We start from the raw sequence: 27,824 nt of genomic DNA, 5'->3' as shown, positions 1-27,824 counted from the left end.
ACATTTTGTTGATGACCACTGACCCTCCCACGTACCTGGAAATAGGGTGGTGTTCATGATGTTTGATTCTGCAATCTCACCACTAGATGTCACTTAACCTTTCACATTTTACACACTGCACCTTTAAGAGGAGAAATGTCTTTTTTCTTCTTTCAAAAATGACACTGTTTTGCCCTAAAAAGTCTGACTCACATTACAGTTTGTACTTTACCTTTTAATTTCAACATGTCCATCTTTCCTCAATTACTAACATTTCTTTCTTCTTCTTTTCTGGGTGGAAAAATCACATTTAACTCCTTTTTATAATTCAGTTCATAGACTTGCCTCACAACAGTATCACAGATGCACCACTCTGCTGCTGTTTTTGATTGTCCAAGTGCAGAGAGGGGCATGATGTATAGTATGAGTCATGTTCATAAAGAAATGTGATTCAGAAAGTAGTGCCATTATCAGACATGATGAGACCAAGAGAGAAAGAAAGATCAGGATGGCAGCGTGCAACAGATTCAGCTGTAGAACTGAACTCAAAAAGTCACAAAAACCACTAACAGGCCTGTTTTCCTTACATGCCTTAAAATAATTAAGCACAAAGTTGCCAAATCGTCCCTGCCAAATCTTCCAGATCAGGCTGCTGTGACAGATCCCTCTGGGAGAAAATTTGATGTGGGATTGTTTTCCTGATCTTCTAAATTTGTGTATGGCAACTTAATTGTGTCTCGATGCTAAACCCGTGTTGTGTTTTACTGCTCTGTGACTCCATGCTGGCAGAATGCTTGCTTCCCTCCACTGGTGGGGGAAAACCTTTTTATTTGTGGTTTTTGAATCTTTATTCTAAGCTACTCATAAAGCACTGAGATGAGTGATATCATGTGGGCTTCATCAACGAGGGAGCTTTTTGCTATACTTTATAGTCATTTAAATCAAAAGATTAAAGACCATGACACACAGGCACAGTTAAAGAGCAATGGATGACTTCAGGCAACAGTTTTAACAAACTCTCCTTTCTTTGCAGACCCACCTCCAAAACCATATTGTTTTTTATGAGGTGCTTCTTCCTATGGATTTACACATCAAGCTCAGTTTACTTCTCACAGTTGGCATGACTCAGGCTGTGAAAATATAAATAACTGAGAAAATAATGTAAATATCTTACATTTCTACAGCCTGACACATCCCAGTGACTAAACATCAGGATAATTTGGCCTCTGCTACTCCAGTTATGACCATTCAGTTAGTTTTTAAATTGTATGATGTGAGTCCTCTAACTTAAACAAAATCAAATCAGTGTAATAAGCTCTGGAGATGTGATGTGTCTACTCTGCACTTTGAAGTTTGAGGTAAAGCACTAAGAGTGACGTGAGTTGAAAACCATCTGATGTGAGGCTAAAACAGCAGTGTGAATCTAATCGTCTCGTCATTCTAGATCACCATTTCTTCAAATGAATCTAAAATCTATCTTAGCATGGCTTTCCTCTTGCAATTGATAAACATCCTTTCTTCCTCCACCTCTTCCTCATCATCATCATCATCATCATCACCCTTTAGCCAGTGCTGCAAACCCTTAAATCAAACACTAAAGTCATTTGCTGTTTACAATCCTACTCATCATTGCCATCCTTATCCTCGGCATCGCTCCTCCAGTGCCCTCACAGAAGGCGCAGGCTCAGTGGTTCTGGTTTCCTTATCTAAAATCTCTATCCCTGTTTAACGAGGCACTTGACCTCCCTCGGCGCTCTCCCGAGTGACGCAAAAAAGTGGGCCGGGACACCGCTAAGTGCAGAAGTGTAGAGGACTGTCGGTGCGCACCGAAACACCACTAGTCAAACAGACTTCAGTCAGAGCGGCTGTCTCGGTTCTGTCGTCGGAATCGGATGTTATACCAAAGCAAACACCTTGCTGGCGGAAATAGCAGAACGTGTACGGATGTGTGTGCGTGTGTGTCAAAGAGAGACAAAAAAAAAAACAGTGCGTTTTCCTCAGACTGGTGTCAACCTCTTCCATTCAGTAAGTTGAGAGGTTGATGAAACTTTTCTTGAATGAGTATCCCGCCTCTGGCAGGCACATCTGGACTCGGGTCCGTCGAAGCTGTCATGTCTAGTGCCAACCTTTAGCCGGACCTAACTTGACACCCACCTCCTCTGCTTTGTCCTTCGTAAACTTTGAACCGGCGTATTGGACTTTTGTTTGCTTTTTTTTTTTTTAGGTTTTCATTTCTCGTTTTTACAAGAAAAAAATGGAACATTCAATCCTCAGATGGACGTGCGTCTTGGTGGTCATCTGTCTCTTGGATGAAAAGTGAGTAATGTCTGAATCAAGGTAGAATTTAATCTGCGTTGTTTTAGTGCAATATAAGAGCACGCAGTACATGAGTCTGTATTTTATGGATCTTATACTTAAAAAAAAAAACAGCTTGAACTATTAGTTCTTAGTAGCTAAAACAAGTTTGGCTGACATGTGTCCTTAATGGCAACGCATGAAAAGTAGCATAAAGGAAATCAAGAATGGAACATTAGTAAACATTAGCGTTACACATACACCCCTCACTCAACACTGCTGCCCATCAGCAACAGGCTGCCCTTTGGAAAGACAGTTGTTCAAACAGCTCTACTCTCCAAAGCAGGAAACACAACAGGTAGTGACAGAAGCCTAACTGGAATTACAGAGGCACACGCAGTCCACAGTGCAGTGCTACCAAGAAAGTAGGACACCACCATGCTAATGAACAACCTCTGATGTCACAGAAACTTGTCTTTTTGATTCAGAGTCATGCCCCAAAGACCGTTCTTTTCCAGCATGAGCACAAGGTGATTTATGGATGTTTACACCTGTTTCTCTGACATAGAAGCTTGCAGACTTGATATGTGCAGGATTTACACATGTTGACGAAACTGGGGAAGAAGTAGTATGCAAATTTGCTGCAGCTGTGGTGTACACTCCTTTCTACCTGGGTATTTGTGTGTGCATGTCAGGGTGTGCTGGAGCATGTGTCCATGCTATTATATATATAACTGTGTGTGTGAGGGTGTGTGTGTGTGTGTGTGTTTGCTAACAGCCATATATACTCCTCTGCAGTTGTGTGTTTCAGCGTTTGCATGTTTGAGGCACATGCATGTGCTTTTACCTGTAACCATAATGAAAAGAAAAGCTGAACACTTTGCAGCTCTCAAGCCATCATCAGCACAGCTTGTCTTTTCCTTGTTACTGTTTCTCTGTGAAGTGGAAAAGAGCTTTGCTGGCTGTCAGCTGAATTACTGTTGTTTGGATGATTGATCTGCAGCAGATGTAGGAGACAGTTCATTGCACATCTCCCAACTACAAAGCCAGTGAATTTACATGCTAAGGCTTTTCCTGTGATGATTTTACGAGGCAGGTTAACTGCTTTTCCCCCCTGCATGTATCTAAAACCGTTAGTAAAACTTCTGGCTTTGTGCCAACAAAGTGGATGTGGCTTTTTCACCCCCCCCACTTCAGCTCACCTGTTCCCATGTGTAAGTCAACATTAAAGTTATAGTCACAAAACCTGAATTGGCTCGTTTAATACTAAAAGCAACTACAATTTGTTGCATGTTTTGATGCATTTAAAATCATGTGGACACATTTCCCTCTAGAATCACTCAAGTCTTTTCTTTTGGTTCCATGTCAGTAAGCATAATCTCTTTTTGTGTCCTTAACACAATATTTTTAGTAGTCTAAGCTTCTATTTTTGCTGGAGTGTTGGAACACTAGACCTTACCAATCCTAAGTAGACTTTTGTACACAACCGAAGTGTACAGAGCCTCTGCTCTATACACTTCGGTTGTCACTTAGGAGTATGTCATATGCTATCTAATAATTTCACCTGTGTGCTCCATGCAGGGCAGAGGCCAATGAAATATTGGGCCTGAAACTCCCCAACATAGACCCCATCCTGAATGCCAACACGGTGTGTCTGACGTTGCCGGGGTTGACGCGGCGCCAGCTGGAAGTGTGCATGCGGAACCCGGACGTGACAGCTTCAGCAATCCAGGGAATCCAGATTGCCATCCATGAGTGCCAGCACCAATTCAGAGGACACCGCTGGAACTGCTCCAGTCTGGAGACTAGAAACAAGATACCCTATGACAGCATAGTCTTTAAACGAGGTCAGTTTCATGGTCACTATACAAAACATACTATAAAAACAAGGCCGTGCTCTTTAAAAGACGTCGTGTAGCCGTGTATAAGACAGTGGTACACTTCATATGTGAGATATCACCACAGGCTAACTTGTGTTAAAAAAACAATACTGTTTAGGCTGTTCAGAAGTTTGATCTTCAAATAAGTTGTGGTTTGATCCTCAAACACACTTTGATAGAACACCTTGAAAGGATAGGCTTAGAAAGATTAGCCACCACAAAGATGCACATCCTATACAAGCATTGGAATAATATTCTCTGAACACAATCAAAAGATTGCCAGAAGGGATCATTTTCACCCATAGTTACAATTCTTGAATATTGTCTTACTAGAATGAAGCCGTCCAACTGGTTGGGCAGATTCATATATCTACTTTCTAACCACCTTAATGTGGCTCCTCAATAACCCGTAAAAAAAGAGCAGGTAACTTCAAAAGCAGTTAGTCACCTCCAGATTACCAGACCCCGTACAGATCGGTTTTCTCTTACGCTTTGTAGTGCTTGGCGCTCTGCAAGACAGCCACAAAGGATGAAAGAGGATCTTTAAAGTTGGGAAGGCTTCAGATGGGCTCATCCCAGGTTATTGACTGGAAAAAGCATCAAGTTTCTTAGTAGCCTGAGCACCTGGATTGAAGAATAGATCGCAATGTGGTCAGTAGTTAGAATCTTGAGTTGAATTTGCACCAAATGAGAAAGCAGATAGTGTTCAAAACTGTAAGACTTCTATGCAAATGTTGTGTCCAGCATTTTACACACTGGACTTGAGACTTCCATTACATTTAGCTTAATCATGGTCTCAGTATGCCACCTATCAGTTTGTGTAGGTTTTGAGTTTTTAGTGTGTCAAATGGTTATAAAAAGTTTGAAAACCAAATTATTTTAAATATCCTGAGTATTTTTCTAGACAATGGTGCTGAATTGTGGATGGAATTCCCCAGTGTACAAAAAAAAAAAGAAAAAAAAAAAACGATAAAAAGCATCAGATGTTTTTTTCTGGACGAGATAATTTGTATGTCACTTTGTACCATGAAACCTTAGTTTGATAACCTGGAACATTAACAAGAAAACCTTAAATACAGTATATGCTTACACACCTCTGGTCTAACTTTCACTCCTCACTGACTCACTGAAAGGCTGTTTGTCATTATTAGTAGAGGCAGTTGCTAGTTGTCTGGCATCCCTGGTTTGCCTCGGGTGCAGAAACTCCAAACCACTGACATAAACAACCTCTTTAAATCGGATGATTCATCTGTTACATGTTGATATGTTCTTCTCCACAGAAGCTAAAAAACTGATGCAAGTTAATGTGCTGCAGCAATTATTGCATTGGAGTCACTGCAAAAAGGCAGTAGTTTGGCTGAGATCGTTTCACACATTAGATTGAATTGTGGACATTAGCAGTGTTCAGTTTAAGTGCCCAAAAGAAAATAAACAGCATAGTCTCACACTGGGCCTGTGTATACCAAACTGGTATTTTAGCTTTACAATTCATATGCTATAACAACAAGTTTATATATATCTCAAAAAGCCTGTGAAGCAAAGTTTACTCTAGGATACAAAACCATCCTAGTAAAACCAATAATACTTCTTGTTGTTGGAACTTTGCCTATTCAAATAATCTTGCAGAGCTTTTTCAACTATCAGGTGCTCTATGTTTCAATGTTTGTTTTAGTTTCTAATTGTACTACATCAAATGCTGCTCGGATTCTCTCTGGCTCTGCAACAGAGCTCCCCGCTGATGGATTCTGATAACTGCCATGGGCCCATGCTCATTCCCACTTAGATTGCATCAAAAACTAGACTAAAGATGACAACAGCCAAGACATGGACAGACAGAAATAGGAGGAGCTCTCTCTCTTTCAACATCTTTTTCTGTTTCTCCTCTTTCTTCCTCACTGTGTCCTGCATCCTCCCCTGCTGGGCTGCTCCTAATGCTTTCACTTCCCTTGCCATTGCTAGTGCTTGTGAATTTGCTCTCAGCACTTTCCCAACTCTTGACGGGAAAAGCATAAACCTGTTTAGTCGGTTTCTGTAACACAAAGTGACAGTTTCCTTTGAATCTTTAATTCATTTTGCCACTTCCTCTGCCATCAGTTCAGCCGGGCGTGCCGCAGCCAGTGAATTATTTGTTAGATTGATTTGTTCCCAGTCTTCCGGGAGCCTGAGTCGCAGAGCCTGGCTCAGAGGAGCGCTAGAGCTAAAACAGGCTTTCTGTGCATGAGGATGTGCCTAAGTGCCATCCCTCTCGCTTCTCGCACCTAGTGTAAGTCAAGGTTGTTGAGGGGAGGAAGGGCAGCATGGGAGTAAGTGAGTCAAATTATATGTATATAGTCAGTGCAATTTCAAAGTTTTTATCTTGAACATTCGAGCTGCTGTAATAAGTCATTTTTATTGAATCTCTACTGGTACGTTGAAGGAGCTGCTTCTAGTTTTTTTGCTCGACTTTGTGGTTTACCTCATTTTTACAAAGTCTTTAATGTTCAGTCTCACTGCTTTTGAGTTTCCAGATGCAACATGAAGTTGTTTTCAGAAAATAAAGTTCCAAGTGGTCGTTCCTCTGTTTGTTTACTAGGTCGCTACAGGATGTCAACATAAAAAGGTAATAATGGGCTGCATACAATGCTGCGTTTGCAGCTATTTTTTGTTGCCCCCAGTTGGCCAAAAAAATCTGTGGTCTAAGGGTAGTTCAACTTTTTGTCAGATGACCCTGTATTTATTTTTTTATTTTTTTTTTTAAACCAGAGCCCTCTGCATAGCCCCACCGCTGTGCTGGACTGGATTCATTGAAATGAATGAGTTTTCACACAAGGTCATTCTAAATGCAGAATGTAGTTTTGCCATGTGCATCTTCCTTTAGTGAAAACTGAAGCAGAGCAAGCCAGTGAGCCAAATGTAACAATATCTTTAGCTAATTCAAATGTGTGCTTTTTAACCCTGAAATGGTTAGATGGAGGCTGGACATGGGCTTTTTGATCAAATATACTGTAGATACTGTATGAGTTGAGCTGTAGTGACTCTTATTATTGGGTGAACCACACTGATCTATAGTGATTCTGCTGCCTCGGGCTATTTGTCTTTTGTCTAATAAACAAAGAGCAGAAAGAAAAGAACTTCAGTATAGAAGAAAATGTGTTAAGCTTTACATCATAGCTCACAAAACAAAACAGCATTAGCTTTACTTTAACATATAAATATGGTGGTAACATCAAATATTGCTACAAGGAGCAGATCCAGTTATTAATGTTTTATTTGATCCCAACAAGCAGTTTGGATCATTTCCCCTTCAGGCACTATGCTGTAAACTCCAAAGTGGTTTTTTTTTCATATTTTCTTTACAAGTTTCCATGATAATCTTCACTGTTTTTTTTTTTTACAAGAGTGCTACTGAAGCACCGTGGTCACAGGCAGTTAACTGATAGAAAATGTTTTATCCTTCAATATTCACAGATTCCATAACTGGACAGCAGTGTGTGTGTGTGTGTAAAACCTTAGACTCCTGAATTACAGAAGAGTCATTGTAGAGTTGTACTCATTACAAATGCTATGCTTGGACCTACTCTCGAAGAGAAAGGGATGTGTTTACCTCTAATGGCAATAGCAGAAAGATTACATGCACACATTCCTTGAACCACCTGCTCTACATACAGCAGTACATCTGGGCTAATTTGAAGTAATTACAAGGCAAAAGCCACATTATGGCATAGTCACCCTCTTTAAGCTAAATACATGCCCATAAAGTACAATAGCACATAGTTTGGTCCTAAATTTCACTGCAAGATATGATATGACTGAAACAAATAAAAGGGTCAGCCATCTGATGCCACTCAGTCAGTCAGAAAAGTAAGTCATTGACCAAATCTCTTCATTGTTTACTGGCTGGATCAAAGATCCATGACAAATGGAGAGAGGCTGGGAGATATGCAAAGCTAGAAATGGATCCAGTGTTGTTCAAGGCTCATGGTATTAGTACAGAGCTTCAAGAATCATTTGTTTACCTTTCTGCACACTTCAGACGATCAGTGTCCACAGGCAGCAGTCAGTTTTCCAGCTGAATATCTTGTAGACACAGCCTGGTTTAGTAACAGTCCACTGATAGGAGGAGTAGTGGGTTCATGTTGATATGGCCCACAGGGACGGTGTTTGCAGGTGTTTGATGCACTTCATTTCTATTGTCCCACAGTGTTTACCCTGGTTTTATGAAACACACCACGCGTTGATGTGAAAGTGTGAACAAGCTCTTACGTACATCCTTGTCACAATATAAGCTTTTTTGCTACGGCCTTACTAAATGTGTGAATCTCACAAAGAATTATGACTTAAGTTGCTAACAGAAGTTATTTGCTCATTTGGCTGTTATTAAACTGAATTTTAGGGCTTGGAAAATGACTTTTCATCTATATCCAGCATTTTTACAACTTTAATGAGAGTAACTACATACTTTAGCCATTTTGGTAAAGAGTACCAGTTTAAAAAATTTCGGAGCAGGACCTTAGTCATAGTCTGAATTTTTATTTATGTATATGTTTTCCTGTATCTACCTAGTAATCCTCTCCTTTCATGACAGGTTTACGACATATGTACACTGGTATGCCTGCAGGTTAACAGTACTTTATATAAACTCCTAATGCCCTCGTAATAATCTCTTCAAAGCAAGATTGGCAGATTTCTGACTGAAAAACAGCCCTCATGTCTTTCAATCAGTCCTCATTTAGCACTGTCAGTTCAGAAAGAGTATATTAATTTTTATGGCAACTGCAGTTTTAACAGAAAACATGTCTTGGCATAAACTGGGAAACTTTGTGCCTTTTCAGACAAAATATGCCAGTCTTTCCTTTCTTAAACGTTGTTTCCTGATCGTGAAACTTCAGTTTCCAAATTTTGCAATAAATTAACACCACTATCCTCACCCCTCACCCACAGGGTTTAGAGAGAGTGCCTTTGCATACGCCATCGCAGCAGCAGGCGTGGTGCATGCAGTAGCCAATGCCTGCTCCATGGGCAAACTGAAGGCATGTGGCTGTGATGAGAAGCGACGTGGGGATGAGGAGGCCTTTCGCATCAAACTGCACCGCCTACAACTGGAGGCCATCCACCGGGGGAAGGGTATGGTGCACGGCGTCATGGAGCACTTCCCTGCTGACCTGCCAGGACCTCAGGACTCCTGGGAATGGGGCGGCTGCAGCCCCGATGTGGAATTCGGAGAGAAGTTCTCTCGGGACTTCCTGGATGCCCGTGAGACCTACAAAGACATCCATGCCCGCATGAGGCTGCATAATAATAAAGTTGGTAGACAGGTGAGTGCAAAGTCTGAGAATGTGTGTGTGTGTGTTTGCCAAATAATTGCCAGCTGTCTAATTCTGCCCATAAAACATACATCATTGTTGACTTAAATAATTACATCAATTAACTTCAAATGTATGTACCAGTTTTATTATACATTAGGCACAATCTTAATTACATGATGTGATACAGGACGTCTTGTTAAATTATTACCAGAGATGTAATTTGACAAACGTCTGTTTAGCAGTATAGCTGCTTAGTGTTTGTGAGAAAATCTTGAATTAGCTAGTGACGTGTTATAAATCTGTCAAGAGCTGATGGGCCAGATATGGAGACCAACGTTACCTGTAGAAGTGACTGGAATCAAAAAAGTTTATCTGAAGTGATACAAGGTTTCAAGAGTTCAACTTTCAGGAAATCAAACATATTAACAGCAAGGTTAATGTATATAAAGTTAGTTTTATATGATATTATTTCATAAAGTAAACCCATGCTCTAAAGTGCTCCAAGCATTTTTAGAGCTTGTGGAAGGCCTTGCCCAGTTCTTAGTGTCTACCAGCTAATTTGAAACTTGTGATACATCTAAGGCACTGTCCAATCAAAAGCAACCATCTATGTAAACAGGAAGCAGCTGTAGGAAACTAGTCTCACTAGTTTTAGAAGTGTATGTCTTGTGTATGAAAGTATTTTGTGTTACATTCAGGGCTGCACACTTAAAAGCAAGTATAAATGTTTCCATTTGAAATTTTAGCTGTAATGCTGCTGTGCTTTATCTATGTACAAACCTATGAACTAAGCTAGATGCATTATCTCTCTTGGCTATTTCTGTAAGTGTTACACTACCTTTAATATAACTTATTATACAATAAAACAAGTGGCTAGTGGGTAGCTTCAGTGCTACTGGGCCAATGATAATGTTACAGAGCATAACACAGTCTGAGTTAACTGGCTAGATACAGTGTGGTCAGTCATTATTACGCTGTTGTTTATTTCTGCTGGTGGAAACTAAAGACAGAATCGTGTTTTTGAAAATAATTAGATAATTAGAATACAAGTGTGGTGCTTATCAAAACTATGTACATTTATTGCAATAATCTTGACAGTGTTTCAAAGCGTATTTAGAGTACAACAATTGTACAACACATATACAGTGGGTACGGAAAGTATTCAGACCCCTTTAAATTTTTCACTCTTTGTGTCATTGCAGCCATTTGAGAAAATCAAAAAAGTTCATTTTATTTCTCATTAATGTACACTCAGCACCCCATCTTGACAGAAAAAAACAGAAATGTAGAAATTTTTGCAAATTTATTAAAAAAGAAAAACTGAAATATCACATGGTCATAAGTATTCAGACCCTTTGTAGTGACACTCATATTTAACTCACATGCTGTCCATTTCTTCTGATCCTCCTTGAGATGGTTCTGCTCCTTCATTGGAGTCCAGCTGTGTTTAATTAAACTGATTGGACTTGATTAGGAAAGGCACACACCTGTCTATATAAGACCTTACAGCTCACAGTGCATGTCGGAGCAAATGAGAATCATGAGGTCGAAGGAACTGCCCAAGGAGCTCAGAGACAGAATTGTGGCAAGGCACAGATCTGGCCAAGGATACAAAAGAATTTCTGCAGCACTCAAGGTTCCTAAGAGCACAGTGGCCTCCATAATCCTCAAATGGAAAAAGTTTGGGACGACCAGAACTCTTCCTAGACCTGGCCGTCCAGCCAAACTGAGCAATCGTGGGAGAAGAGCCTTGGTGAGAGAGGTAAAGAAGAACCCAAAGATCACTGTGGCTGAGCTCCAGAGATGCAGTAGGGAGATGGGAGAAAGTTCCACAAAGTCAACTATCACTGCAGCCCTCCACCAGTCGGGGATTTTTGGCAGAGTGGCCCGACGGAAGCCTCTCCTCAGTGCAAGACACATGAAAGCCCGCATAGAGTTTGCCAAAAAACACATGAAGGACTCCCAGACTATGAGAAATAAGATTCTCTGGTCTGATGAGACCAAGATTGAACTTTTTGGCATTAATTCTAAGCGGTATGTGTGGAGAAAACCAGGCACTGCTCATCACCTGCCCAATACAATCCCTACAGTGAAACATGGTGGTGGGAGCATCATGTTGTGGGGGTGTTTTTCAGCTGCAGGGACAGGACGACTGGTTGCAATTGAAGGAAAGATGAATGTGGCCAAGTACAGAGATATCCTGGAAGAAAACCTCCTCCAGAGTGCTCAGGACCTCAGACTGGGCCGAAGGTTCACCTTCCAACAGGACAATGACCCTAAGCACACAGCTAAAATAACAAAGGAGTGGCTTCAGCACAACTCTGTGACCGTTCTTGACTGGCCCAGCCAGAGCCCTGACCTAAACCCAATTGAGCATCTCTGGAGAGACCTGAAAATGGCTGTCCACCAACGTTCACCATCCAACCTGACAGAACTGGAGAGGATCTGCAAGGAAGAATGGCAGAGGATCCCCAAATCCAGGTGTGAAAAACTTGTTGCATCATTCCCAAGAAGACTCATGGCTGTACTAGCTCAAAAGGGTGCTTCTACTCAATACTGAGCACAGGGTCTGAATACTTATGACCATGTGATATTTCAGTTTTTCTTTTTTAATAAATTTGCAAACATTTCTACATTTCTGTTTTTTTCTGTCAAGATGGGGTGCTGAGTGTACATTAATGAGAAATAAAATGAACTTTTTTATTTTGGCAAATGGCTGCAATGACACAAAGAGTGAAAAATTTAAAGGGGTCTGAATACTTTCCGTACCCACTGTAACTCTGTAGAAGTTCCAGATTAACCTCCTTTGCTGAAGAGAGAATTTGTTGTTTTTCCTGAAGGAAAACAATGTAATTTAACCCCAATAATAATGAAGGATAGAGTGACCATGAGACTGTTTTCCTGTGATAGTGCATTTCATCCTGACTAATAACGGTGGTAGGTTTTGGTAGTTGTTTTTTTTTTTTTTTTAATTCTGAACAATTTTTAGAAAATAAAAACGTCAGCCACGATAATGTTTATGCCTACTTACTGCAACAGTATGAGCTTCTCACACTCTTCCAGTGCAAACCAGTGACATGTATTGGTTAAGGTAGCAATAATAGGATATATTTATATTTTTTATGTAATATAGTTGCCTGACAAAGACGTGAATTATAGTAACACATACAGTATGTCTTGAGTAACTTTCTACTTTATCTAATTGTCTAATTTACAGAATAACATAATAATGATTTTTATTTGAATGATATTTTTGAAAACATACATCTAAGCACTGATTGATGATGATGGTCAAAAGAAGTATTGGCTTACCTGGTTGAGTTAGTGGCTTTAGGATTACTAATGGATTTATTTCAGTAGGGTATTGATTGAACAATAAGGCTATTGGATAAGCATGCTGTAATACACACAGGTTCACGAGGTAGATTTGATATACTGTATATTTGTGCCATCCTGTTATTAATGCTGTATTTTATTTGTTTCTTTAGGTAAACTCCTGTCATTTATTCAACTCTCAGAAGACATTTTAGATCATTTACACATTAGTTATGCATGGACAGACACAGGAAGTAGTTAGTTTAGACCAGCTTAGTTCTGTTTTGTAGGCGGAAATGCACTGCCTCTGTCATGTCAGTTAGTGTCTGACCAGTCACGATGTCAAAGAGCGTAATGAAATCTACAGTGTCTTTGCACCTTAGCAAACACATCGTGATTCTGGTCGTGGCTACAATGTGGAGTATTTGTGAAATGAATGCATGGGTAAAATATATACATTCTCCTCTAATTTTTCATGTTTTTAGCAGAGTAGTTCCTGCTTTGAGCAATACAAGAGAAAGATGTAAATGACAGTGATAAGCTCTGACGATGTCAAGTGGACCAGAACCAAGAAGCAACCATAAATTGCTCATTGTTCCCTGTTTCCTCTTGAGTAATTTGGGCCTGTGTCTTTCCATCAGTTTACTTCTGGTTTCCTTGATTATACAGACAAAACACAAATGTGGAGCACGTCAGCCAAACTCAACAACAGCTGGCCTCCCTGCAGTAGCTGTAATGGTAGAAATAGTCACAGATGTAGAACTGGTGGCATAAATCCCAATCAGTGCTCTGGACATATGAGTAAACCTTGGGTGGGGGCCAGTATGACATGAGCAGTAATGAGTTCATGAGCTGAGGACAGAAAATAATTTGTCTTTCGGGTCTTGTTTTTTTGTTTTTTTTTTGGATGAGGCAAGGTTATGAAACTCGATAACATGCTGGGTCATGTATGTTGTTTTACTTGTTCTACTGTACCATTTGAGGCTACATGCTCCCCAACTAAAAGCATTGGATGATGGTAAATTGATTTACATCCTCTCTTTCGAAACATCCCAGGTTTGCTAGTTTTGTCTTTTCCTGTCACTGTGCCTTTTTTAAATGGCTTGTCCTGCTGAAGTGCCTTTGAACAAGACACTTGTCATGGGAATAGGTGTAGATTTGAGTGTCTGATGAAAATTTATGAGAGTTATGGGGAAAGTAGGAACATACATGCTATATAAGTAGTAGTAAAATAATTGCCAGCTGTCTAATTCTGCCCTTAAAACATACATCATTGCTGACTTAAATAATTACATCAATTAACTTCAAATGTATGTACCAGTTTTATTATACATTATGCACAATCTTAATTACATGATGTGATACAGGACGTCTTGTTAAATTATTACCAGAGATGTAATTTGACAAACGTCTGTTTAGCAGTATAGCTGCTTAGTGTTTGTGAGAAAATCTTGAATTAGCTACTGACGTGTTATAAATCTGTCAAGAGCTGATGGGCCAGATATGGAGACCAACGTTACCTGTAGAAGTGACTGGAATCAAAAAAGTTTATCTGAAGTGATACAGGGTTTCAAGAGTTCAACTTTCAGGAAATCAAACATATTAACAGCAAGGTTAATGTATATAAAGTTAGTTTTATATGATATTATTTCATACAGTTTAATGTTGCACATCATAAACGAGTTGATCAAACCAGTTCTGTTCCAGCATTTGGCAGCTGGCAGCATTTGCCCTGTAGACAATCTTCCAAAATCAGAATAGGTAATCACACCCTTTAATCTTTGACAACAGTAGTTCAGAGAAACAAACTATTACTGGCACTAATCAGCTTCTTTTTAATGCACAGTTTGATCTTTCGGGAATGCTGTTTATAAAGGCAAACCTTTCTCAGCTCTCAGATTCTCCTCAACTGAGGAATATCTGCTTTCATTATGCCAGGCTGCAAATTTCCAGCTAAGTGAGACGAGGCCTCCATCAAAATAGAGAAACCTTGACTCAAAGGCAACATCAACATCAAAGAGGCTGCACCTCATTTTGGTAAAGATTGTGGCTGCAAACAGCAGAATGAAATGACACCGATCACTGACCTTTACCTCCTGTATTGATGACCCCTGATGACCTTGATGGAGTTTTAAATCTGATGTCTTTTGCCTGTTCACTTATCTGATAGATCTGGTTATAACTCACTGTTACACTAGGAAAAAAAAAAAGAAAATGTCTTCAAACACTCAGCTCTAATGGGGTGAGGGGTGAATCAAAACTCCCTATACTATTATCCTCAAATTACAAAATGAGCTTAAGAGATGACTTTCATGGGGTTTAGCAGCATGAAATTAGTGGGCTATGTGTGCATTCAGTATGATACAAAATCAGCTTTTATATAAAGCTGCTTACAGAAGGCTGAGTTGTGCCAGCTCACACGCCTGAGATTGCTGTTTGAATGAATGCAATGCAGACAGAAATACTTGAGAACGAGAGCTCACTGAAGGACAGAGAAAGATGAGGAGCGTGCAGAGCACAAACATTGCAGAGCTGTTATACTGTAAAATTCCATGCACCTTGATGACTTCAAATGGTATAGAAAACCACAACAAAACCTCTCTGAGACCTTGCAGCACCCACACACACACACACACACACACACACACACGGCCCCTAGAATCAAACAGAAAACACTGACAGGTGGGGCCTCAAAATAATGCCTACCCTTTCTGTGTCTCCTTCCACCCACCAGCCCATCACTGCCACCAGTTCACCTCCCTCCGCCCCACTCCTCCCCACCACCCCCTGCCCCACTCCCCTTTTTTTTTTCAGAGAAGTAGTCTTTAGGCAGAGGAATGTGGTGGTTTTTTAGCGGGTTGTGCATGTCGCCTCATGCCCACCCCAGGGTTCTCACGACGTCCCGTCTTGTTTTTAGCCCTAATTAGTGGCTGCTGGCAGTTTGGAAACAGATGTTTAAAACCCTGCAAAAGATTTTAGACTTCAAACACCGGGGCGGAAAGTAGAAAGAGATTCGCCCTTCCTTCCCTCCCCTCTTCCCCTTCTCCTCTCTGCCTCCTCCAGCTTCACTCCAACAGGGTTGATTACAGAACTAATACTATACACCAAGGAGGCAAAAGAAATTAACGCAGAGGGGAGGTTTATTTACATATGATGTCAGCATGTAGCTAAAGCCATACATGTGTAATGTTCTAGCTTTAACAGCTGCTTGTTCTCACTTGTAAAAAAACAAATAGGCTCTTAAGATTAGGAAGCAGGAAATATAATTAATTAAAAAATAAAAAATGTTATGTAAATAATGTAAAAACCAATTTCATTTTTCTTCAGATAAATATAAATTTGCAGTTAACCAAAACACACTACTGCTTAGTAAGAGCTTGAGTGCAGCTTGAGTACATGTTTAATGTGGCTGCCTGTGCCATGTCAACACTTCATAGGGACAAAACATTTCTTCTATTTCTGACTGTTCTTCTCAATCATTTAGCGAGCACACCTCAAAATAAATGCTTGGCATACTTTCTCGTGTTCATGTTGCAGAGCTCAGTGCCATGCTGAGGTTCTGTTGAATCCTGTCTGTTCATTAGGCAGGTGATGACAATACTGGCTACGCAACAGTCTGCCATGTTCTTGGCAAGCATCATTTGGTAATTATAATTTACCATCAAGATCTGACTTCAGGGGAGTAAGAAGAGACAGTGTGCCCTTTTTCAAACCTATTTTCACACCCTTGTTTAAATGTATGCATTTAATAACTCACATTTCACGTTTGAACGTTCGAGACATTTAAAATCATTCATTCCAAGTGGTACGTTGTTGTTTTTTTTTTTTTTAATTCTTGATACTCTTCACAGTAGGAATGAATGTGCAGCAGGGAGTGTGCCAGTAATGATCCAATTAAACTGAATTGATATATGAGTTCCAAGATACAGCTGAATCATCAAGTCATCATATTTTCCATCCACCCATCATCTATACCCACTTATTCCTTAACCAGGGTGACAGGGATCTGCTGGAGCCTATCCCAGCTCTCTTTGGGTGAAAGGCAGGGGTCCACCCTGGACAGGTCACCAGTCCATCACAGGGTCACATAGAGACAAACAACCTCACACACTCACACTCACTCCTATGGGCAATTTAGAGTCACCAATCAACCTGACATACATGTTTTTGGACTGTGGGAGGAAACCAGAGTGCCTGGAGAAAACCCACACAAGCACAGGGAGAACATGCAGACTCCACACAGAAAGGCCCCTGATGGGTTTCAAACCAGGAACCTTCTTGCTGTGAGGCAACAGTACTAACCACTCATCCACCATGCTGCCCGTCATCATATTTTGTTTTATGATAAAAATGAATGGGGGTTGGACATTCTGAAATACATATGTATATTACTTTATATTTGGCATATACTAATTAACTCAGGAACACAGCTTTAAAATGTAAACAAATAGTTTTGCTTTAAAGGTAACAGGGATTTGCACTTGCAATGCTCAGACTGGTTCTGTATTGTCTTCGAGGCTGTAGAAGGAGATTTAAATTAATGTCAAAGGTCTGCCTTATTGACAATTCTGCCACACGTAGAGCATATAGAAAGAATTGAAATTTTGTTACTCTTAGACCCTTGGTGCATCCATCCATCCATCCATCCATCCATTATCTATACCCGCTTAATCCTATTTAGGGTCACAGGGATCTGCTGGAGCCTATACCAGCCGGGTGAAAGGCAGGGGTACACCCTGGACAGGTCACCAGTCCATCATAGTGCTTGGTGCATACAGATAAACTCTAACGCTAAATAGTGCAACGTAAAAATGCAAATAGGGCATATAAAATAAGCAAAGTTCAAATAAAATCAAATAACATAAGGCACATAGCAGCTTGGAGTACGAATCCAGTGCAGTAGAGGTATAATGGATGTGCAATTAAATGAGCTTATCAGTCTGGTTAAAGTGACTGTAGTGTGCAGAGAACAATCTAAATGCTGCTTTAAGTGACTAGTGCAGCTCCTGCTAGGTTAGGGGTGGAGTGGACAGTTCTTGGGGATGTGGGAGCTGTGGGGGTCAGAGGTCATTTCACTTTTATTTTATTTTTTAGCGAGTGTCCAGACTGTGGAAGTGATCAGATTCTCTACGGACACTTCTGTATCCTGTGATGGATGACTTATGAATTCCCACTTTCCATAGCTACAACATCAGTTTAGTGCGACTCTTCTCCTAATTAATAATAATAATAATAATAAGGTCAAGGTCGCTGCACAATCCATTAAAACAAAGAATTATAAAATGACTGCTTCCATACATTTAGTAATGGCTCCCCTGGGATCATAGAAACACAGCAACTGAATGTGATGACCCACGTGAGGGGAATTTAATTCAAGGTGTCAGATATTCTCTTGTGGCTAATCTGCACCTCTTGTTGTTAACCTCTGCTGCACCACATGACAATGTATTGAAATGCAGACTATATAAAAGCAAAGGACTTCAGCCTCTGCCACTCACACCTATTTTCAGGCAACTGAAGACTGACTTTGTGTTTGTTAAGGCACAACACTGCTTCACCAGAGCAATGATGGAAACTAGCAATAGTGCTACTTCTAAGTCTTTTTATGCCTAATTTAACCCTTGAGTGATGATAAATGGCACTGAAGAGCCCATTCATGTGAATTCACTGACTCAGAACCCACACAAAAAGCAAAGTGTGTTTGATGAAAAAATAGCAACATTAGTGTGACCTAGTCCTGTGCTCAGAGGCCATTTCATATCATCAGTGGTGTGCAGAGCATTCCTGAGTCCTGACAGTACAGAGGCACAGCGTTTGATCTGACCCAACACATGCACACACATACATGGGCATTGTACACACACACATACACTCTGTCCTTACATTGCTCTTTCTCTTTTACTCACACACAGTCACATAAATATACACAGAGGCAAATGTTTCATAGTAAACGCTCAGCAGGTGGAAGCGCTTATGCTGGTAATAACATTTTATTAGTCTCTAAATGAGAGTTGTGGACTTGTGTGCAATTAACAGTGAGTAAACACCGCATACACACACATACACACATTCTAATGTAGCATAATTCTTACTGTAGATATGCATTTGCTTAGTAATTGCATGTCATCATGTTTGCATGTGTGCTTGTGTATTTGTCTGTGTGCATAATTGTTCTTTTGAAGCAAGGCGTTTGATTTGTTTAAAGTGATGTCTGGGCTTAATGTGCTGCTGCGGGATTTGTTTGTGTGCTTTGATATCTCCTTGGCTTTCTGCGTAGCTTTAAAGGTCCTTTAGTAGATTTTCTTTGAACTGACAAACACAAGGCAGCATGCAGACTAGTCTGCTGTTTATCAGTGAGAAGGGTCGATTGTGGGACACACAGACATTAAAGTAGGATTTTCCCAAATGTGATTAGTGATGATGACACATGAATTGGTCAATGATTAAATTTAATGCACTGAAGAAAACAGAAGAAAGGCATAAATTACAGTATACTGGTGCGGTATGGTTAGTTATGACTGGCAATGATTTTGCTCAACTACTGTGCCTCCACATGATGTTCATGTGCCCTATTACTTAAGTCACATGCTGTACTGCAAATAGAACTGTTTATGATTTATTATTTGGTCAAAAAAAATAAGCATTTTAGATTAGATTAAATATCACTTTATTGATCCCCTGGCAGGAAAATTCTGGTGTTATTGCAGTAAGGAAAACATTTACAACAATCTTGTAAAATAGAGTATGGAAAAACATAAGACAACAATAGTAATAATTATAACCATAACTATAATTTCACACTAGCTAAGAAAACATTACAGGAATCCCATCTTGTTTGCATAAATATACACACTTTTCCAGAGATGGGGATCACAACAAGGATAACAATGTAATGCATTTTTTTTCAGGATGTGGAATTACTAATTAAGGGTTTAGAAGCACAGACAGACAAATAGTTAAATTTCTCACTGGCTGTTGTTTCTCTCCATTTTTGCTGTCTGTGTCATGCCCCAGGACTTTCTCACTACAAAAATGCTGTAAGTCATCACTGACTCTTTCACTATCACTGAGTCAGTGTTGACACATCCAGGCCTTGACATTTGGTCACAGTGGTAAGATCAGGTGTGACATCAGGCTAAAAAGAGCGTGGTAATATTTCAACATTGACACAGTGTAGTCCATGATCATATTTTTAAGAATGACAGGGCTGTAACAGGTACCTGCGTGCTGCAAAGGAAAACGACTCACTAAGTAGGTATGTTCTGGGGAAAAGAAAAAAAAAAAAGTCACTGTCTATTGCCAAAGGAAATGTATTAAACATGCTAAAGGATTAGACTGGCACATTTCTTCTAACACAAAACTAAAGAGGATGTTATTTTAATTACTAAAATTACAACTTTAGTGCATAACGTGAAAAACATGCACACCAAAACAGGACAGACAACACACTCGCCCTGGTAGTTATGAATTAGGGCTGCAGCTGTGGATTATTTTTGGAGTAAAGTATTCTACTGAATATTTCAGCAATTACTCGAGTAATCGGATAAAATAGACTTTTGCATTTTTAAACAATAATACTATTGTGTAAACGACAGGTCACCTTGAAATGTCGTTACCTTGTGTCAGCTCCGCTGGGTGAGCCGGTCTGATTCACAACCGGATGTTTTTGTTCAGATGTTGAAGCTGCTGTTGTGTTTCGCCACTTCTACTTTGCAATACACACATTGCACCGTGTTGTCATCTTTTCAAGTTTGAAATGATCCCAAACTTTGGACACTTTCTGCCTTTTACGGACGGTTTCTCTCTGTCATAGCGCCAACTTTTGATACAGAAAATGTGTTGCGCGACAGTGATTATGGTCCGTGTGAAACAATGATCCATTTGCGCAGCAGATCCAGTAATGCAAGTTATGGTAATAAATGCCTCGACGATTTTTTGTAATCGAATTAATCGATTTACTCGAGTACTTGGTGCAGCCCTAGTTATGAATCTGGGCACGGTGATCACATGTCATCACCCCAACCCCCTTTTCTTGTACTTGGATTCTGTGTGCTCGCCACTGAAGGCAGCAAAATGCTTTGTACCTAATTAATGCTCTGATCATCACTGCATCATCGTACAGTGGTAGGCTTAAAGCTTGAACTGATTTCATCCGTTGCCTTTCATTGTACGGTGGTGTGCTCTGTTATACTGCTCCACCAGTCCACTGTATTATGTAGCCTGCAGTCCTGATCTGCCACCAGTATGTATCTGATCTCTGTCTGGGGTTATTTCACAGACGCCTCTGTCTCCCTCTCTAAGCCTATTAAAACATGCCAGATGTTTGTTTCTAGCTGTTGTCCACCATTGACTTTTATCACTTTATTTTTAACAGTTACTGAAAGTACGTCTATTATGCAGTGTTCCTTTCAAACAACCTTTTTATAGCCTGTATTAAGTGACCCATATTGACCTACAATATTTGTATATTCCCCCTCATATTGCCAAGACAATTAGAGCAGGAGACAGACAAAACTGCTTATTACAAACTAATCTAAATAATGACTAATAGGTGGATATCAGTAAAACAGACATCTCCTCATGCCATCCTCTTTTCTTCTCTGCTCTCCTCTTCTCACCCCTCAGCTACTCACAGTCCCAGAGACGGAGACACAGCATTTTATTTTCATTGTGTTCTCGCTCTCTCGTCTTTGTTACACACAGCCACACATAGTCCCAGGAGCAGATGAGAGCAAACAGGAAGAAACCAGCTAATCACAACCTTTCATCTGATCATTAGGTAACCGGCCTCTTAAAGTGGTCTTGATTTTGAAAAACACAGACAAAATGTTTTGAGCAGTGATTGTGAAGAGTCAAGGGGGCCATCAATTTCATATACAATGTTGAGTTTTCTTTTGCTCTCTGTACAAATTGTACAAAATGTACTAGTGTTCTGCACTTCTCGCTCTTTTGTCTGATTGATCAGCGCTTCACATGTCATACTGACAGGCCACTTCTAATACAGCAAGAGCAGACAGCCCTCCTATTTCCTATTACCACTTAAGGGTCAGGATTGTATCTGTTTGCCTTTCAACTACATGTCAAAGGCATATTTGACATTTCCCACAAACATAAAGAACTTTTCACCTGGAGTTATTTTCTTTTGTTGAGGTTTTGGGAACTTGCAATATTTTTTTATGTCCTGAAGCTTTGAAGCTCGAGTCTGTTAGAGCACAGGGTGTGCAGCATGCCTGTGTGTTTAATGGATAATTCCCTCTAAAACAGAAGTCACAGATGTTTTCCCTTTATTGTCGAATTGACAGTTTTATTAAAACTTTAATCAAGTGGTATTTCCCTAAATCTAAACAACTGTTACAGGTCTCGTTACTGGTTAACAGGTTGGAATTTAGTCACATGTTGTGAGCATATGCATATGTCTGTCTGACATAGTAAATCCAGCTTATATGATGCAACATTATCCTTTAATAGTGGCACATAACATATGACCTTTTGCTAATAAGCATCCCAGTGACTATGCCAGTCAAGTTACCTGTTTCGCAGCCTGCAATTACTGGCAGACTCATTAGGTAATTACACTCTAAAACTTAACTAGTAACATTTTTAATAGGTGACTTTAAAACAGGTTTATAAATAATGTAGACCCTGGCTACTGTTCATAAGTAATACAATAACGAGAATAATAAGGAAATTCATGAAATTTGAGTGAAATTAGTTATAGGGCTGTTTATCTTATATTCTTTTTGTATATGTTTTGTTTCACTTGTTTCTTTTCTTTTACAATGTGGATGGCAAATGTAGCATTGCAACATAAGCTGGGGTTGCAAACTTCCCTGAATCCCAAAAAGGCCCATAATTTTTTCTTATACTTTTATTTTTGTATTTTTAATTTTGTAAATGCTAAAACCAAGACACCATCCTCCAACACTTTCAATGTGGTTTTATTCAAAAACCCCTTAGACAATGCTGTGGTGAAATCCAAAGCTTGAGAGGGCTGCAATGCCTGACTGTGGTTGCTAAACTGTGATTGGACAATTGTTGTTTTGGGGAAGGGTTTGGCTAACAGTTAGTTGAATTTTGGTGCATTCTGAACATTAAGTATGCAAGTCTGATGGTGTACTTCTGGAAACCAGTGGTTTTGTGGGCATCGCAGTTTTGAAAAAATATGTTATACCCTGACAAACTTAAGAAACTTTTGAGACATACTGCTGTTGTTTGAAATCTTCCAGCACTAGGTGTTTCTTTTCCCCTTTGTAACAATATGACCCTTTTTTAACTGTTTTTGTGTTGCATCGGTCTTTGAAACCCTCATCCTGTTGTGAAGGTACCATCAAACAGTAGCAATGTGGATACAGTTATGACTCGTAGGTCAGTTTGTCTCTTTAAGGTTTAAGTGGGTTGGAGCATTTTATGATTACAGACTTTGCTGTGTGTTTAAGGCCAGCACGTTTGTGATTCTGGGGTTGCCTCTGCCCTTATGTAAAAACTGAACCAAACGTTGCAATCTGAACTCAGTGCAAGCGCTGTTTACTGTAAAGTCTTCCAGCCTCTAGTACGCTATCTCTTCAACACTGATCACAGTTTGTTTAATCTTTCTTTTCAAAACTCTCAATTACAGCAGAGCTATGTTTGTCTGAAATGCATACTTTTTAGTCACTTTTTGTTACCCCAGAACAAATTAAGAGCAAAACATGCCATGATGCAAAAACTGAAAATATTTTGTGTAATTTTTTTATAATACACTATCTAAATATTTCTCACCTGCACTATCACCTTGTAATATTTATCTTTTTTAGAATGCAGTGCTTTGAATGCAGGTTTGGTGAGTGAAAGTAACATAAACATACATCCAAATATAAATATAGGTTTACCAACTCTGTATAAATTTGTATAAATAAAGTAGAAATTAGTATTTACATGAGGTTTTTTTGCGTAACCTTTAAATCTGAGCAAAGCAGCATTTTTTATCATTTCTTGCAGCTCAGTAGATGAATGTATCATAACCTTCCTCATGTCACAAGTTTCACAACAGTACTTTGATTTTAAATGTTTATTTTATTACTTTATTTTTACTGTGAATGATCCCTATTAATTTTGGCTCTGTGGCAAACAGAAGTGTTTTCTTTTGCTCTGCTTTTCACTTCTCCATTCCAAACAGATGAGTCAAGTAGCTCCATGTATCACAGTTTCAATCTGTCATCCACCTTTCCAATCATTCATGCTCGACAAGGAAGCTTTTTTCTTCTTTTGGATGAATTTGAAAACCCACTGTACCGCCTGAAATGGAGCCTTACCAAACCAAAACATGGAAACAGAAAGTGAAATCAAGTAAAACCGTGTTTATATGGTCAAATAGCACAACTCACAAATTTGCCTTAAGGGAAAAGTGACATATCTGATGCTTGGCATTGGTCAAGGTTGAGCTTAACTTAGGAAAAGTGTATTTGTTTTCCTTTTTTAACCCCCTACACACCTACATACTACAAAAACTCCTTTAATCATGTCCTTAAATTGGTCATACCTGTAGGTGAAGGTCATATTTTATGTGTCCCTGTCGAGATTAGCTATATTGCTAGCATATGTGAGGAATGTGTTTAACTATCGAGTGCCTAGTATCTGTCTGCGTGTGTGTGTGTGTGTGCGTGTGCGTGTGCGTGTGTGTTGATAAGGGCGGCAGCAGCAGCAGCATCTGTCAGTACTCTGGGTGGCCTGGTGTTCCTGTTGGTAATTGGATCTTAAAGTTTGGAATGGGTGATGACTGATAAACACACTGCAGAGCACACAGACACACATAACAGATGTAGACACAGACATACATGTTTCCTTGAGGAACATTACTGGAATGGACATTGTTTATGCCATGTGGGATGTATCATATAGTATGTGTGTTTTTTGTGCCACTGAAAAGAGTAAGTAGGTCCTGCAGTGTCGCTTTTACAGAAGACTTTGTGTTTGTGCTTGTTTAGACATTAAAGACCTGATACAGAAATAAAATTGTATATTTCAGCACCTCCAACGTGCCATGACATGAAAATGTTTGTGAAAATGGCTTTTGCTCATTCATTCAGGCTGCTTCCTCCAATGTCGTAAAACCCAAAAGAAAACACTTTTAAATATCCATGTAGTTCCACTGGACAGCACAAAACCATTAATGTGAAAATATGTAAATACTGTAATGCTCTGATGCCTAATATGCCACTACATGTGGGCCATGCTTGGAATTATTGCCTGATGCCAAAAGATGAATAATGACACTACTATCTGTTTGGGTGATACCTGCATCCATCTGTGTTATTTGATATCAGCATGTTTGACAACAGGCTTAGAGCAGACCACCTGGCTTTTTCAACCTGGGACCAGTTTCTCGAGGGCGTTAAATGTCATTCAGTGTGCAAGATAACAGGATCTTGATTAGAAAAATGAGCAAATGAGAAACACTGAAGTGAGCACAGCATGAAATATGTTGTGCAGCGTGCAACATGCTGTACCTCTATAAAGCTATGAAACTTCAAATGCAACCAGTAAATCATTCTCATTTTCTTTCTTCCCTCCCTCCTTCCACTCTCCTCTATTCATTTCCTCACTCCATTCCAGGTGGTGCTTGACCACATGAGAAGGAAATGCAAGTGCCACGGGACGTCAGGGAGCTGTCAGCTGAAGACTTGCTGGCAAGTCACCCCAGAGTTCCGGGTGGTGGGCTCAATCCTTAAAGAGCGTTTCCACATTGCCACGCTTATCAAGGCTCACAACCGGAACACTGGACAGCTCGACCACTCCCACCACAACAACCACCATAACCATCACAGCCACCACCATCATCACCATCATCAGAACAACCACCATCATCACCACCACCACCACACACATCGGCGGCGGCCAAGCACCAGCGAACTGGTCTACTTTGAAAAGTCACCAGATTTTTGCGAGCGGGACCTGGGGTCAGACTCAGCCGGCACGCAGGGTCGAATCTGCAACAAGACCAGCCCCGGAATGGACAACTGTGAGAGTCTATGCTGCGGGAGAGGCCACAACATCCTGCAGCAGACGCGGAGCGAACGTTGTAACTGCAAGTTTCACTGGTGCTGCTATGTGGTCTGTGAAGAGTGCAGGATAACAGAGTGGGTCAGTGTCTGTAAATGAAGAAACACACATCAAAAGACTAAATAAAGAAAAACAAAGAAAAAGACATTTTTAAATCAAGACTATTCATTTGAATGGGCAGTGTGACTGTAATATATGCCCCATACTTTTTGGTGATGGACTGCTATTTTCCTGAAGCGCAAGGAGTATGAAGCAGTTGAGCCAGTGGAAAGATAGATGTGCATGTTGGTGAAGAGTGTGCACATGCAGCATGTGTCTATAGCTGCTGCAATTTAGAGAGCTTGGATGTTTACTGCCTTTTTATCTTGAGGCAAAAGAGAATAGTGATTATCCTCTAAACGTCTGAAAACTTTCAATATGAAATCTGAGTGCTGACAAGAACAAAGCGTTGTTTTCTCAGCATATTTTGACTGATACACAGCTGTCTGAAATTCAGGTGACCAAAGAGGAAGTCGAGAATAAGCCATAGATTGCATGCAAAAAGAAAATAATATTGCTTCAATGCACCAGCGACCTATATAAGGTGGAATGGTTGATGTCTACAAGCTATACAATGTAAAAAATGATTAAAGACACGTGAAATGTTTTCCAAAAAGCTCACACACCATACAATAATCCTTCAATTACCTATATAATGATTTACAGCATTAACACAGTCTTATTGCATAATATTTGCCATGTTTTCTATCTACTATATACAGAGATAAATATAGAGCTTTTCACTTTTCACGATTCACCATGCACAGGACAGAGCATCTGGAGCACTTAAAGATTTAGTGCCTTGCTCAAGGGCAGGTTCAGTTTATACCTAGACTACATAAAGCAATATTTGGCTCAAATGACACTCTGAAGGAGTGTCTGTCAATATTACTATGATCTGTGCATAGTGTGCTACCCTGCTTTCAGTGACGATGCGTCCTTGGACAGAGTGGACTGTTTAAATGTTGAGCTTCCATTAAAGGAGAAAAACTTTATAATAAATTATTGCCACTGTGGAAAACATTCCCATTCACCTAGAGGCTGAAGCTAAAGCCAGTCCCAAAACTGATCAGAGTCTGCTTGTTGGTGCATTTTCCTGGAATTCCTCATGTCACACACTTGTAGCTGAAAACATTTCCTTTACTTTTAAAATAATAGAAATAAAGTTATAATGAGCACTCCTATACATTGTAAGATTCATTTTCTGAATCTTTTTGAAAATTGCTGTTGCTGAAAACCATTGTGGCACAAGTTTAAATAGCTGTTTTCTGACCCTCATAAAACCCAGCATGAATAGATTTTGTCTAAGTAATGTAATCTAACATGTACCATGCGTTGTCTGTGTAGTATGCCCTATGCAACATAACTGAAGACTGTCCGAATACACACAAGACCTTAATTTAACAAGTGAGATTCTCATCTTTAGCATGATCTAATCAGGACTGTAAATAAAACATAGTAACACTGCAGAAATATAATCAGTAAATTCGAAGTGCCTCAGGACACTGGGCGCACAGGTTTCAGTTCCTCACATTATAGACATCCCAAGTTGTCATCAATCCAAGTGTTTCCTGTGTTTTCCTGCAGTGTACTGTGTTTGTCACTGTAACCTTCTTGTGCTATATTTGCATCTGCATTCACACTGATTTGTGTACAGCAGGGATATTCTAATAACAACTTCAAAGTGTATAAATATTAATATGAATTTCTGCCTATGCACATTTTGAAGATGATATTTGGTCTCAATCAACTTCTATAAGTGAGACTCCTTATCAGACTGTAATTTATTAGCAAATATGTTTCTGTAATGAAAGGGGAGGGGGGGGGGTATTTTTATTCTGATAAGTAGTTTGCACATACAGAACTGTGTCCAGCCAAACTCTGGGAAGATATAAAAATATGCTTTTTTTTCATGTCATAAATGTATGTATTTTTATGTTTAATATGGTTATTATCTAAGTTATTTTATTTTTGTGGATAACTTAATATTTGT

The 27,824-nt window shown here is 39.7% G+C and overlaps 1 protein-coding gene across 1 annotated transcript; it reads left to right on the top strand.

Annotated features, from left to right (window-relative positions):
- The first annotated feature begins 1,829 nt into the window (after window positions 1-1,829).
- On the top strand, window positions 1,830-27,824 carry wnt10a (wingless-type MMTV integration site family, member 10a). The gene is made up of 4 exons (XM_026296249.1): window positions 1,830-2,295; window positions 3,856-4,121; window positions 9,075-9,448; window positions 25,346-27,824. Exons 1-4 carry the CDS (start codon window positions 2,234-2,236, stop codon window positions 25,889-25,891), a joined length of 1,248 nt encoding a protein of 415 aa, XP_026152034.1. The 5' UTR covers window positions 1,830-2,233; the 3' UTR covers window positions 25,892-27,824.

This window comes from Mastacembelus armatus, chromosome 21 (genome assembly GCF_900324485.2).
Source record: "Mastacembelus armatus chromosome 21, fMasArm1.2, whole genome shotgun sequence".
In the NCBI taxonomy this organism is placed as follows: Eukaryota; Metazoa; Chordata; class Actinopteri; order Synbranchiformes; family Mastacembelidae; genus Mastacembelus; species Mastacembelus armatus.
This window is presented reverse-complemented; position numbering and strand designations above follow the sequence as displayed.

What these genes read in the sequence shown, in the direction of transcription:
- wnt10a (XM_026296249.1), top strand. Translation starts at nt 2,234, where the DNA reads ATGGAACATTCAATCCTCAGATGGACGTGCGTCTTGGTGGTCATCTGT. An exon ending in CAGCATAGTCTTTAAACGAG is followed by an intron (nt 4,122 to 9,074) that starts GTCAGTTTCATG and finishes CCTCACCCACAG; the next exon opens with GGTTTAGAGAGAGTGCCTTT. An exon ending in ATAATAAAGTTGGTAGACAG is followed by an intron (nt 9,449 to 25,345) that starts GTGAGTGCAAAG and finishes ACTCCATTCCAG; the next exon opens with GTGGTGCTTGACCACATGAG.